Source organism: Aulonocara sp. 'chitande type north' Nkhata Bay, linkage group LG2 (assembly GCF_057382095.1).
Source record: "Aulonocara sp. 'chitande type north' Nkhata Bay isolate Kocher_YH1m ecotype deep benthic linkage group LG2, A_spYH_male_GT1.1, whole genome shotgun sequence".
Lineage (NCBI taxonomy): Eukaryota > Metazoa > Chordata > Actinopteri > Cichliformes > Cichlidae > Aulonocara > Aulonocara sp. 'chitande type north' Nkhata Bay.
In genome coordinates this window covers 17,236,400-17,251,472 of record NC_141345.1, presented here as the reverse complement: position 1 = coordinate 17,251,472, position 15,073 = coordinate 17,236,400, and the positions used below count along the sequence as shown (strand labels likewise).

The 15,073-nt window shown below is 41.2% G+C and overlaps 1 protein-coding gene across 7 annotated transcripts in view; it reads right to left on the bottom strand.

Annotated features, from left to right (window-relative positions):
• LOC147337562 (uncharacterized) overlaps positions 1-14,844 on the bottom strand; it is a 47,069-nt gene extending 32,225 nt beyond the window's left edge. For 2 of the 7 annotated variants that reach the window (XM_086306176.1, XM_086306184.1), the window contains exon 1: positions 10,663-10,883. Coding sequence is in view for 5 of the 7 variants with exons in the window: in XM_086306132.1 (XP_086162258.1) it covers positions 3,275-3,310; positions 4,382-4,416 (71 nt within the window). In the remaining 2 variants the exon portion in view is untranslated. Of the gene's footprint in view, positions 1-3,274; positions 3,311-4,381; positions 5,017-10,662; positions 10,884-14,704 lie in introns of those variants that run through there. The other 5 variants (XM_086306158.1, XM_086306167.1, XM_086306132.1 and 2 more) reach the window with 4 other exon arrangements.
• Between the last annotated feature and the right edge of the window lie 229 nt (positions 14,845-15,073).

Below are 15,073 nucleotides of genomic sequence, written 5' to 3'. Positions count from 1 at the left end.
AACAAGACACTGCTTGTTGCAAAGCAATTCAGAGTCCCAGATAAGTCAGAAGACAGCTTAGCTTTTTATTCCAAAATTGCATTCATCTGAAACAAAGTGATCAAGCAGAAAATAAACACTGGTGACAAGACATTGGTGTTTGAATCCATTCACCAGGCACTAAAAGGCAGCTGAATGTTGATCAGTTATTTATTGCTACAGAACATATATGCTCGTCCCTGCTTTGCTACTGCCACAACTGCAACACAAGTCTTTGTAAAAAAAATAAATAAACTGGACCTGCGATCACATCCAGGTCACTTCATAACTCTGAAAGTTACCAAATTAAAGGCTGGTGCATAAAATGTAGGGATATTGATTTTATGTAACTTGGAGTTTGAGTGGTTCAGACTTAAAAAAAACCAAAAAAACCAAAAAACTTTTAAACAACAAACTGCAAAATGTTTTTCACCCTGAGGTTTGGTTCAAATTGAGAAATCACTCCTTTGCATTTGGAGGTTCCTGTCAACATCCGGCTCTCGTTTTCTTTGCCACATTCTCTCCTCCATCTCCTTTCCTCATCTGTCAGTGCTCTTAGCAACAAGCCTTACATGGACTCAAGACAGCAACTGACCAAACACTTTCAGTCACTCTACACAGTCTACATTCATTTCCAGCTGCATCACCATTTCTTCTATACAAACTCAACCTGCAGTAGTTGCATAATCAGTCTTGGACCAGAAAATCCCAGTGGGGACTGGTGGGAAAATGAGAATATACCTTATCATCAGCTTTGATACTTTTATTGTGGAGTTCTACTCTACTGCTGAGCCAAACTGGAAAATGACATCAGATTTAAACAAAAAACTATCTGGGTTAGGGAGATTTAAACATTAGCTTTGCTTCACTTACTAACCGCAGAGATATATTAGCCACAAAAAGGTTTCTGGTTTGACAGACAGGGTGCTTCGCCTCCGTGCTAGGGCTCTGGCTGGGCCTTGGGGGCTTAGGTCCTTGTTAGTGTGTCGCCGAGGTTGTGGGCGGGTGGGGGCACAGGGGCTCAGCCCTGGTGCAGGGGGCCACTGGTGCATCGGCCTAACTAGGGGGCTCTTCAACTGACAGGGAGTTTGTTCCATCCTTGCAGGAGTCCACTCTGCAGGTGGGAGAGAGTCACAGGAGAGGTGGAGAATAAACTTAACCTGGGTGTCTACTGTCTTGTGCAGTCTGGGAGATGATTGAATGTTAGGGTAAAGTTTCCTCTGCAGTGGGGTCAGGTGGGCTGCCCCAGGTCCTGTGGGGGCTGGGCGGTCCTGCTGCCGTAGGCCCCGGTCTGGATGGGCCTGGGCTCCCTTGCCTTGGTGGGTGCCAAAGGACGGGGGTGCCTACTGGGGTCAGCGGGGGAGCTGAAAGCCCATAGAAGTCGGAAACATTTAAAAGGTTTAAAATATACAGGGCATCCAATAGTACTCCAACTATAATGCTGTTGTAGCCACTTAAATACCAAATGCTTCAATTTGCCCTGACTGAAATAATAATCTCATGACTTCAATTTAAATGCAGGCTCAGCCTTAATTTAGTGCATTCTGCCAAAATGCACTTGAATAAAATATAGTACAAAAGTCTTTTCTCATTTTTCCCCATTTCTAAGTTGTAAGTGATCTTTAAGAAAAGCTACAAATTCATCAATATGGATGAAGGAGGTCAGAAGAGAGACAAAGTGAGTATCTACAGTCATCTGTACAACACAATAGAGCCTCTGTCATGGTTTGGTGGTTCAGCCAGTGGTGGCGATATTGATGGGATTATAAACAGAAAATATTTAATCATCCTGTAATACAACCTAGAAAGTGTCTGATTGGCAACTGTTTCAGTTTTCAACATGACAAGAACTCCAAACACACGGCCAAGGGAGTAAAAGCATACCTGACAGCAAAAAGCTTCTCCCCAGAGCCCAGACCTCAACATTATTGAAGCAGCGTGGCATCATGTTAGCAAAGAACAGAACAAAAAGGCAGAAACATCCAAAGAAGAGCTTTAAATGTCCTTCAAGAAGCCTGGAGAACTATTTTCAAAGACTACTTAAAGAAATAACAAGAAACTTTGCCTAAGAGAGTTCAGGTTGTTGAAGAATAAAAAAAAGGTACCCAGACTAAATATCGGCAAGCTTGTTAAAATTGCACAAACACTGTTTTTGCCTTTTAGACTGTTGTTACATGTAGTTTACCCGAGGCGGGAAGTAACAAAGTATTCCTACTTCGTTACTTTACTTCACTTGAGTAGTCATTTTTCTGACCAGTTTTTACCTGCTAAAAAACAAACTGAGGTAGACTGTGTTATTTGAAGTTTGCATGAAAACACTGTTTAGTACAGGATAAACAGGTTACTTTGCTGTACTGTGATGGATTTAAAGCATGTGAGTGATGCACAGAGGCTGTAGTGCTGATGGTCAGAGTTAGGTTACATAAAAGGGTTGCAGAGATGAATTTGAAGTTAAACTGATGATCCTTAGATTCATTTACTGAATTCCACCTTCATATGAACCCATCTAGAACAGGGGTGGGAACTCCAGGCCTCAAGGGCACAGCTGATTCAAATGGCTAAATGAGCTCCTCAAAATGTCTTGCAGTTCTCCAGAGGCCTGGTAATGAACTAATCATTTGATCCAGGTGTGTTGACCCAGGGTGAGATCTAAAACCTGCAGGACTCCTGCCCTCGAGGCCTGGAGTTTGACGCCTCTGGTGTAGAGGGTGGAAATCAGATGGAAATCAGCCAGGACAACTCATGAAACAGCTTTTGACACAAAGATAAGTAAAACTCAGCGCAGCAGTAGCAGCAGGTCAGCTGACCACAGCCTGTACATGAGAATCTAATGGCTCCCCATACTGAGCCAGTACAATTGATTTTAGGGTTCCTCCACCTGCTGAAAACACTGTAAACTCTTCCCTACACATTTTCATGTTGAGAGGCAAAGTCACCCTCTACAATGGAGACAACAGAAAATAGAGCTTTTTGTTCCGTTTCCCTTCTTTCTCCCTGCTCATGTTCTACTTACCTGAGTGACAATTTAGACTGAAATAAAGTTAGTTTCCCATCTACTTTTTTTATTTAATAATTTAATATAGCCCAAGGTTCAGTTTGCTTTTCATAAAAATAAGAGGTAGAAACGTTCTTCGAGGAGCTACCTTTACTTTCTTTGAGTACGTTTCAGAGCCTGTGCTTTTTACTTTTACATGAAGTTGAATCTGTACTTCTACTTAATTACAGGATGCTTTTGCCACCTCTGATGTTTACACACCTTTCATCAAGCTGGATGCACTCATTTCCCATTTTCCTGGCAAAACAAGAAAAGAGGAGAGACTCAAGATTTTTGCTCAGTGTTGTATGTGTGTGACACACACACACACACACACACACACACACACACACACACACTATTTGTTCAAGCTCCACTCAGGCGGCTGTAAAAGCTTTCACTGTTCAACTGTCATGAGGCTGGGAGGACAAAGACAAAGAAAGTTGAAGGGGGTATCAGTGTAACCAGCACCACATCTACACAGCTCTGTTACAAAAAAAGACACTTTACTGTAGTCAAAAAGCTAAAGGCACTCATTATGCTGAGCCTCTGTGGTCCAATCACACTGCCAAGCCCAGTGTCCTATATTTAGCCAATTCAAAGCATTAAAATCACAGAGGACTTCAATCAGCAAGAACAGAAACATGCATCCAAATTTAAATGAGGAAAAAACTCTTAACACGGCCACAGCTATGCAGCATCAAACCTTAATGAGCAACAACATGAACTGATCCTGTTCCAGGAAAACATACAGGAAATCATGCTCATCCACCTGATTGTAGTTTACAGCACACATGACAAAAGCGAGTTTGACTCAGATTTACGGACTAATCACTGACTTCCAGTCAAAACCCGTCTTGCGAGTTACTCAGTTGACCGTTTGTTCCCAAGCGAGTCACTAACTGTGGTGACAAAAAGAATACAGACTGATTTGACCACTGCATTAAAAGACGGTGTGCAGGATACAAATGCAGGTCAGTGCACTCTAAGAGTTTTTATTTTTCTTGCTGCATACACTTGTAGTCATACCGTGGAAAGCAAAAAATGAGTGGAGCGCAACAAAGAAAACACATTTTGTGGTACTAGCAGCAGTCAGCGGTCTGCATTATGATAGAGTTTTACACTGAAAATGACAAATCCCGTGAAAAGGGCCGACACCACCCATATCCTGTGACACAGGTTTGCAGAGACTGTGTTGATGACCTGAGTGAGCAGTTTGATGAAGCAATATCTGTGAGCAATCCAGTTTTTTGTTTTTTTTTCTTTCCTCGTGTGATGCAAGAACAAGGTGTTGCAATCTTCAGGTAATATTTTACAACTGAAACTTACTTGCGACCCTTAAAGCATCCGTACATCCCTGCCATGGTATAACGATGAGATGAAGCCAAAACGTGATTTGTGCGTTTTCCCGATGATGCCCAGTTTCTTCTGGTCTATGAATTTAAAGCTCTCAAACCCAAAAACTTGAGGTTTTTGTCTTCCTTTGCCCCTGTATAATGAAGACTTCTCGCTCTTCGCAGTAGAAAAGATGCCACTCCACAAGAGAAGATCGCCTTCCTCCAAGTCAAACCATCCTCTGAGGTTCCTCCCACTTTTGAGTTCCACTGAAGTCAAATTTCATACTGACCTCTCTCCTTTCATAAATCTGGCAGGAAAAGCACCAAAGCTAGCCAGTCTAAACCACTCCAAGACTCGCATTCAACTGCAGCCAAAGTGGGACGATCATAATATCGTGCAAGCAGCACAAAAATAGAGTTAGAAAAACTGAATCGCCCTTTAAAAATGAACAATTCACCAGAGAGAGAGGAAAACGTCTCTTCCCCCAACGACCACGTCCCACAAAAGAAGAACAAATTCTTTGAGTGGTACAATGCAGTGATGAAAACAATGAACTATAAATGACTGACTGGCTGCTGCATGCTTTGCTCCTCTCCTCCCAGTCACCACGACTGGTAATGCTGCTGAAGCACAGAGGGAGGAAAGATAAAGAGGGAGGAGAGAGGGAGGGAGGAGGCATGTGTGAACAAGATACTCCCCCCACGACCTTATCCTTCACCGTCTCTTTCTACTGTTTAGATATAATTAACCAGTGAGTGCCAAGTGGTTTATTGTTAATGTTTACTTTTACTAATATTACCTCAGATGTTTCCCCATAAAGACAGTGAGCAAAGTATAAAGTGTGTTGTTATTTGCAGTAACAGCACACTTTATATCCAGTATAGCCTTCATAGTTAACCCTAAAGACAAATGATTACAAATCACTGTCAATTGTTATATTGATACAGCCGGTTAAGACCAAACCTAAAGAAATGTTTAAACTGGGCACAAACATGCCACTGTCCTGTCTGTCCAATATGAAGCTGGAGCCAGCTAGTTCTCGTAAAAAAGTAAGAAAATCTACTAGTCTTCACCGCTGAACCTCATTAGTCACCATGTAAATTCCAAGCAGCAAGCTCCAGGACTGGATAAAGAAAAACAGAAATCAATCTGAAGAGGAAGTGATGGAAACTGTGGTTTCGTAAATGGCCGATTTACTCCCTTTTTATAACAGTTTTGGTTCTTTTTGGTAATTATATCCACAAATAATAAAAAATATATTTAAAACAAGTAAGTGCCTTAACCTGCATTCTTTTTAATAGCCACCAACAGATGATAGCGGTGGTTGCAAAAAACACTTTGGCCCTCAAACTTGATTTCAGTAAACTCTTTCCTGGTGACCCATTCAATTTTACTAATTAAACTATTAAGTTGATTTTGTGTATTTTTTTTGTCATTTTGCATTTCAGAAAAGTAGACTTCCCTAGCTCAAGAAGTAGAGCATCTACGAATCAGAAGGTTGGTGGTTTGATCCCTGATCCATGCCAAAGTTTCTTGGGCAAGATACTGAAGTTAGTGTGTGCGCGAATGTTAGATAAAGACACTTAGAACAGAAAAAAGTGCTCCTATGAATAGTTGTAAATGAGGTATAAAGCGTCTTGAATATACTAGAGTAGAAAAGCGCTACATTTCCATTTACCATTTAGCTGTGACGGACAAATTGTTAGCTGGTGAGGATGCAGGTTCACAGTCTCTTATCAAGACAGCAATAATAAAAAAAATGGTCATCTTTAAAACCGGACTTCCCGACTAAAACCTGTCACAGAAATTGCATCCATCTTTAATACCATCTAATAGATCAAGGCTCAGTGTTTTGAATTAGCAGGGTTTGGCTTCTTCAGCAGTAGCTTTAGCTGCTAGCTATCTACGGGGCTTCACCTATGCCAATTTCAACCATGTTTGCTACCTTTAGAGCCATTTAAATACAATAGTCAGACAAATAAGAAGACTTGGAGTACAGTTAATTTCAATTAAAAAAAACGACCAATGCTTGCTTTAGTTTTCTTGCTTTAGTGAATGAAAATGCTGCTTAACCTTAAACACAGAGACATTGCTAATCCTAAAAAAGCCTTCAAAACAGAACTGTACCACCACAGTAGGTACACCCATGTTTAACACATCATCTGTGGTCATTTACACACAATGATGATGTCCTGACTTCATATCCTGGGCTACTTTAGTGCTGGTATGTTTACTAAGCTATTTGTTTCTATTTTTTATGCTAAGTTATGCTAGCAGTCTGGCATCACCTGGAATTAAACCATAAACTCTCCGTTACAATACATTTGACCACATGTCAGGGTTTAAAAATTAGTGGAGCATTTCAGTGTCCTTCAAATACAAAAGGACAGAGCCCAATGTTCTCTGCATCTCAGTAGGAGGCCTAGCGGTCGCGCAACAGCCTGTCGCAGCTAATCGCTATAAGTAGGAAGCTTAACCACTATCAGCCACTACAGCTCAGAGCGCTTACACTGTGTGTGAGTGGCTGTGAAGTGACTAGGGGCTGATCCTGAGATTTCCTGCTACAACACTGAGTCAATTTTAGCTAAGAGGCCAATTTTTTAAAATGATCATTAGAAGATCACTATATATCAAAACAACTAGGAGCTGTATGCCGTTATCTGTAACAGAGCATGTGTTTACATGTTTAAACAGTTAAAAATGTTGTCGGAGTGATAAGAGTGAAAGTATAAAGTCTTGCTTTTGTCACACTACAGACATTTTTATCCTAGTGATCTTATAGTGACACAAACACACAAATCACATGAATCATCATGGTGTTGACATAGTAATGCTGTTAGTGGAACAGATTTCTCAATCCCAACATGCCCAGACTGAATACTGTCTGTGTGATTCAGTATTCACTTCAGACATGTCAAAGCTTTAAAAGTCACTCTGTCTGTGTGTGTGTGTGGCAACGCTGTATCAGTTCCAGAGCTCAACAGCTCCATTTCAACACAATAATACACAAACACACAGATCAGTTTTAGCATGCTGGGATTGTTGGGAAATGTCTTTACTCATGCGTACACACCCCTAGCATAAAGTCCTACCAAGGACTGAAGTTGTGTAGACGGAGGATTTCCACCGATTTAATCTACGGGTTAATCGGCGTTTCCACCAATAAATTCACTGCTGAATTGGCTTTAGTTGAGATTGATGCCTGAAGCAGGCTCTTGGGATTTCCCATCCTGGTATAGTCTGTGCATTTATTCATTTCTAGTCCGTTTTCTTTTAATCGTGTCTCTCCCTGACACATTTGTTGTACAAAACATAATTTGTAGAACAATAATTCTATCACCTACATTTTTTCATATTTTAAGTCTTTCGAGGAACTTTAAAGTGCCGTTGGATGATTCCGTAGTGAAATAGAAAGAAAAGGCTCAAAATTTAAAGAAATCTAAAGTCTGCTTCCTGTCACAAAAAACTGGGTCAAACCAATTAGACAAGTTAAGTTGGTGCTCGGCTGCCAGGCAGCAGGAAAGGAAGTGATGTACAATTTTGATTAGGCAATACACCAAACGCTGCACAGACAGCACTGTAGTAATTAGGAGGCTATCAAGCTGTGTAGGGCCCCAATGTTTCTGTGTTTTCTTATTCATCGTCTCTTTTTCAGGCCATTCATACTCATAGCCCCTCAAACTAAACAGCAAAAGTTTAGAAAATAGCATGCTTATTGGTAATACTCTCCTGGTGTTTTTCACTGTACCTCGAGTCTCGCACCACCGAAAGGTCAAAGGTTAGAGATGCTATCGTTAGGCTTGGGTGCCGGACTCTGTGATTTTTAGGGTAACAACCAAATTATGTCCATACTGAGTGTCAACAACCATAAAACTACTAATCATCCAAGTTAACAATGAACAATTTGAGATTTGAACCTTCATAGTGCCCTAGTTGGAACAACCAGTGCATTACTTTTAGCTTTTATGAGTCATGTAATCCAAGGATGTCAAACTTAAGGTACAGGGGCCAAAATTGGCCCGACAAAGACTTCAATCAGGTCCACTGGAAGGCTTTGGAAAATGTAAACGAGTGAATCTTTATCTGTATTTTTAGAACTTTTACAGCTTTTCCTGCCAATAAAGACCTTTTTAAAAACTTTTTGAACAAACAAAAGCAAAAACAGTCAGTCCGTGGTTAGAAAGAAATTAAAAATTCTGTGAATAACCAAAAACATTATCTTTTACAAATACAGGACAGTCTGAACAATGAGCTGTCAGGACTTTTTCTGTAATTTTACACATTTATCATGCAGAAAAACTGAGATTTACTGTTGAAATTTGCTGTTTGCGTCTCAGGAATTCAATGTTTAGGTAACTCATTCAATGCCAGCCATTGGCAGTGAATGAGTTAAACCCATTGACTCATTCACTGCAATTGACGGCTATAGACGTCAATGGCAGTGAATGAGTTAAATGTCTTCACTCAACCCACTTAAGTCCAAAGTGGGCTGTATGTGGCCCATGATGTTTTATAGCGGTCACAGAACAACATCAGCATTTATGACCTCCGCTAAAGTTTGGCAGCGTTTGCCTGTGTGTCATTCAGTCTGTAAACACAATAGGTCAAAAAGTTTTGAATGATTCTGATAAAACTTTGTCAAGGTGTAGAGTGGGGTCGTGTTAACGAGCCATTCAAATGTAGCTTTCTCCGCCGAGGTCTTCAAGTTCAACCTAATGATTTATTGGGTGAAAGCTGATCACAAGCCTTAAAACTTAGAAACTGTGATTCTTACAAATGGAATATAGATATAGAAAGTAACACATAAAGATTTGAAATATCATGTCACATTTGAGCTCCGACCTTTCTTCAAAGTCAGTGATAACAATACTATTTAAATCTATGTTACTTACTGCCATTGTGTTTATCGACAGCATATAGACATAATTATTTATACATTATCTAATTATCACATTACAGTTTGCATCCAAATATGATGCCATTGTGTCATTTACATTTCAAATCTGTCTTTCAAGTTAACTCCACAACGTGTTACATTTTTAAAGAAAGTACCATCAAGAGAAAGAGCTGCATTGTTAGTTATAATAATACTATATAATATTTCTAAGCTCAGGTTACTCACGTCCAGTTATTTACAAATCAACACCTGTTATGTGTAACCAGAGTAGACATCGGTCATGTTACCCTCATCTAATTTTTACTGCACTACAAACTTCTTAAAGTACCTTTAAGAAGAATAAAGAAAACAAACTTAATATATACAACATACATACATACTATTCCCTTCAAAGTAAATACTGCCCTGAGTGAGGCGCTTTGCTGGAGGTTTGCACTCTGAGTGCTTCTTGTTTAGAAATGCATCTCTGACTATTTGACGTATCCAAGTCCAATATTCACTCTTCCTTTAGCTCTGTGTTGTTTTCCACCAGGTCCTGAAAGTGATAACGTGTTCAGGTTTTGTGATGTATGAAGCTGCTGAGTTTTTATTTAAAGTCTGGTGCTAAACTATTAGTATACAGTAAGTCTATAAGTTACATTAATATAAACAAAACTGGAATAAAGGCAATTAAAGTGATCAACAGGCCATAAAACCAAAATATTAATGAGAGCAGCTTTAACTCTACATGTGGGGTCTGTCTGTTTTCAGGTATCAGTAACACATCCAACTGAGGCAGCTTTTAAAATGAACTCAACTCACTAAATCTCTGAGGAAAAATAGACTCCAGCCAAAGGAGATTTATAACATCCATTTGAGTAGGTTTCCAGAGTCTCTGTGTACACAAATTTCTCAGTGCAACTCATCATGGCATGGCGAGTGCATGTTCGTATGTGAACAAGCATGTGTGAATCAGACAGCTTTCTGTTTATAGAGGCACAAGGAATGTCGGTCAGTTTCCCCTGGAAGAGGGGGGGAAAAAAGTGGATACTGGTATTTCCTGAAACGACCCCGAGTCTGGACCCACTGAGAGAGAGACTCAAACAGTGATGGAGAGAACGGACGACTCGCAAAGAAACAACTAAGAGATATGAAAATGTGTCATCTGGATCCATCGGGGATGAAATACATTGATAGAAGTGAGCAAATTATAAGTTCAGCATGTTTTCAAACAAGAGTCTAAAAATAAAACGAATCTTTTTTAATTTAATGAAACTTAATATAATCAGTGATGGACACCTCCATTCATTAAGCTGGAGCCACCCTCGGCACAGCTGTGGGGTCTTCACTGAAATGACCGATGGTTTTTCATGCAGTGCTTGTCCCTCCTACCTACCGTGATGCCAGAAAAGCCTCCACTCGGCTGAAATGCCCCAAGTTAGATCTCTGGACTTGTGGTCAACCCGGAGGCCTTGCTTCTCTTCTCTATTCTTTCCATCCCCTTCCTCATCTCCACCGCTCCTTTTCCCTCGGCTGGCTCCGGTTCTGCTTCCTCACTCACCCTCAGCACAATGCATTCTCCTTCCCCTCCGGTTTGTGGTTTCTGCGCGTCGCCTATTCTCTCCAACACAACGCACACAAGCTGATCTAGATATCTCTCCCTGTATAGAGGAAGAGGAGGGGAATCACATTGCTCTGAATTCCACCTCACATCTGGAAACCATCTTCTTCCTCTCCCTCTTTTTTTCCCTTTTCTTGCCAGTCTCTCTCCCCCCTTCTCCATTGCTCTATGCTGTAATGTAAATAGGCCTGTAATCATACTCCTGCCCTTAGCCTGCCGTGCTGGGTGGTGGTGTGTGTGAGAGAAATCTTACACAGAACACACTTCGCCAACAAGCGGAGATCCCCGTCTTCCTTCCCTCTATCTCAGGCCCCAGCTGAGCTTTATGGGGCGATAAAAACAAAACCCTATTCTTCAACTCTATTTGCATCAATTGCATGCGTGTGTGTCTTTGAGTACTAAAGCAACTGGAGGCCCCTTAGCCACTAATACAAAGTATATAACTGAATGCCGATGACCTAATGACCCGAGAGTGAAGATTTTAAGAGTGTCATCTCATTGCTCCATAAACTGAACTCAAGGAGAAGCAAAGGTACCTTTGTTTAACTGAAGCAGTGAGGGTTTATTCTTGGGGTACAACACACTGTTTTTCCCCTAAAACTGTTAAAGAAGGTTTTGTTTGGGTACAGTTGTCATGGCAAAGTGAAGTGCTTCTTGGTTTCCCAGCAAAACCTGGCAAGTCCATCATTAACACTACACGTTTTACTTTCTTAAAGGACCAAACCAAAGTTTGCTCATTACTGCCTGTATGTAACCAACACTTTGACTGAACACAGACTGCTAAATGCTGCCAAAGATATCAGTATTTAGCAACTACTGTGCTCATCAGCTAAAAACTTAATGAATCCCATTCGGTTTGAGAGACAAATTACATTGAACTTAGAAATTCTTCCACAATCTCAATAAGCTTTATGGGATAGCTGCTCATGTAGTCGCTCAATACTGTAGCGGTTCACACATTCGCCCAACAAGTTAGAGAAGCCGGTAAAATACCTACCAAATCCAACCGATGGAGCTATTTATAGTGTAGCTGTCCATTAATACAAAGTTTTGACTGATGACATTTAAATTTCCATCATTTCTATTCCCACCACATGACACCAGCCCAGTGTGCAGCGGCATTCAGTGCGAAAACAACCTGAAAGTTTCAACAACTATAGTTCCTCTAATGACCACTCGAGGTTGGCTTTAAAAGTGATCGATCCCCAACAGAGGCCTTCATCATTGATAAATGGAAGAGGTTTTGAACCACCAGGACTCTTCCTATAGCTAGCCGCTCAGCCAGTCTCAGTAATCGGGGATAGAAGGGCCTAACGCTGACACAGCTTCAGCACTGCTCTGTCGGCGTTAGACGAACATCCCAGAAGGACAACCATTATTGCACTGCTCCACCAATCAGGCCTGTATGGTGGAGTGGCCAGATGGAAGTCACTCTTCAGTCAATGCTGAGGAGACAGCCAGAAAATCTGCCTGGAGTTTGCAAAAAGATACCTGAATGTTGTTTCCCAGACCACGAGAAACAAAATTCTCCGGTCTGATAAAACAAATATTGAATTCTTTTGCCTGAATGCTAAGCATCATGTCTTTAGAACACCAGGCACTGCTCATCACCTGCCCAATGCTGTCCCTACAGTGAAGCATGGTGGTGGCAGCATCATGCTGCAGAGATGTTATGTGACAGGGAGATTAGTCAGGGTCCAAAGTTAAATGGAGCAATGTACAGAGACACCCCTGATGACATCCTGCTCTAGAGTGCTCTGGACCTCGGACTGGGTGAAGATTCATCTTCCAACAAGACAAACCCTAAACCCACAGCCAAGATAACAAAAGGACCGGCTTCAGGACAACTGAATGTCTCAGCCAGAGCCCAAAATTGAACCTGAACATCCCTGCAGAGATCTGAAAATGTCTGTGCACTGATGCTCTCTATCCAGCCTGATGGAGCTTAAAGGTTCTGCAAAGACAAATGGGAAAAAGTGCTCAAAAACAGGCGTGCTAACTCCTGCCACAATCGCTTCAGTCAAGTACTGAGTAAAGGCTGTGAATTCTTATGTGCATGTTATATATACATAATTTTTTTAATAGGTTTGCAAGAATTTTAAGCAAACCCTTATCCCATTAGCATTATGGGTATTATTTTGTGTGTAAAGTTTTGAGGTAAAAAGTGAATTTAATCAATTTTCGGAGGCTGTAACACAACGAAATGAGGAACAAGCAAAGTCCTGTGAATGCTTGATTGAATAGGCTGTCTCAATGCTAAAGAGGTTTTCCAGGACTTTAGCTGACACGGACTTGTTTTTCCTGACTTTGATGAGCAGGGTGGCAGATGAAACCATCCAAAAAGATTTCGTGCCTCCGAAGTATAATCGATATGAAAAGATAACGCTCACTCAGGCTGCACAGGAAGCAAGAAGTTAGGTTTTAAAGACCATCCAGTTACACTCCGAGTCAGACACACAGGAGCATGTTCTGTCAAATTATGAATGACTGAATTGTCATGACAGCACTCCCTCACAAAGAAAAACTGTTTTTTTTAAAGTGACCTAGTGATGGACGACCTAATCAGACCTTTAATAAAGAAGACTTTGACAGTTGACAGTTCACACACACTCTCACAGAAGCCTATTTCTCCAAGCTTCTCAATCCGACAACCAGCAGACAAACTCGTGCATCTTCATTCAGTGTGATAACTGGATTTACTGCAAAGTACTGAGTGATACCACGTCATTATTCATCAAGATCTCAGAGCGCTTTGACGTGTAATGGGAATCTGCTTTGTCGTCACTTCCAGAACAAAGAAATGACGCAGTCAGAAGTCAACATCGTTCTCAGATCAATAGTGTCATTTATTCAGTCACACTGACAGACAGCATGACTCTGTTCTGAATCACTCAGTGTCTGTGTTCAGGATTACGGTGGTGAAACGCAGCGAAAGATAACTGTTTAATCTGGACCGTCCTTGACCTGCCTCCACCAAACACTGAGCTCACACGCATGCACTGTGTGTGTGTGTGTGTGTGTGTGTGTGTGTGTGTGTGTGTGTGTGTGTGTTCTCACTAAGTCTACAGGGTTGTAGAGAGTGACTGATCAGGACAATAGGCCTAATATGCCTTTAAAGGCTACAGTAAATGAATTATATGGAAACCTTGCATGGGAGGCGGTGCATGGATGAATCACAGGCACTGAGCTGCTGAAGGAGAAAAGATCAGCTGCTGCTTATAACCAGGGTCCTTTTGACAGGTTAGCCAATTAAAACTAGTTCACTGAAAACTTACTTGGAGAATAGATTAAAACCTCAAATGCATCTTAATGTTCCCAGAATGTTTCACAATAGATAACAACAAGTGGCAATCTTTGAAGAACCAGAACAGCTTTGCTGGTGTTAAATCATGTGATGGAAAAAGTGCCTGACCAAAGTTGATTTTTAGGGGGATTACCACCAACCTACTTCCAGTTTAGCCAACGTTATACACTAATCCAAAACAGAATGTAGTTGAAACACCAGCAAAAAACAAAAAATACATAAAAACTAAGTAAAAGGACTTCAGGAACTCCAAAGAATAATTACAGCCCACCTACAGTGCTGTCTGCAAATCAGAGCCCAAAGAGGAAAAACTAAAATAAAACGTTTTATCCCCTCAACTAATTCAGTTCACACACAAACAAGCACAGCAGCGTGTCCGGCACACTGTAACAAGCACATGTATCGATTACTACCAATCAGACATCTCCATCTCCGGGCAAAACAAAGCTGAAGAGTCCCAGAGATGACGCACAGTTGGCCGGGAAAGCTTGTAGCCGTTGCGGGGATACTCACTGTGTCTGCTGAATCTCAAACGGCCTCAGGGTGAAGTCATCCCTCAGATACTGAAACCAAGACATCTGCGCCGTCACTGGACTAATGATTGGATTATTTGTCTCAGTCGTGGGCTGGCGTCCTCAGGTCCGTGATGCTGCGTTCAGGAGACACCACGGAAACTCCGCAATCCCGTCTCACCAACAAATCATTAGTGTTTAGGTTTACACTCCAATCCTATTTTTTAATATATAAATATATATAAAGTTTAATAGCGACCCACACTACTGATATCTTCCTGCTAATGCTATCCTAGGTTGGGTTCAGGAAATAAAGAGGCGTTAACCGGTTCTCGGGGTATTTAATTAGCGGGTTTTGATGCCTTTGTGG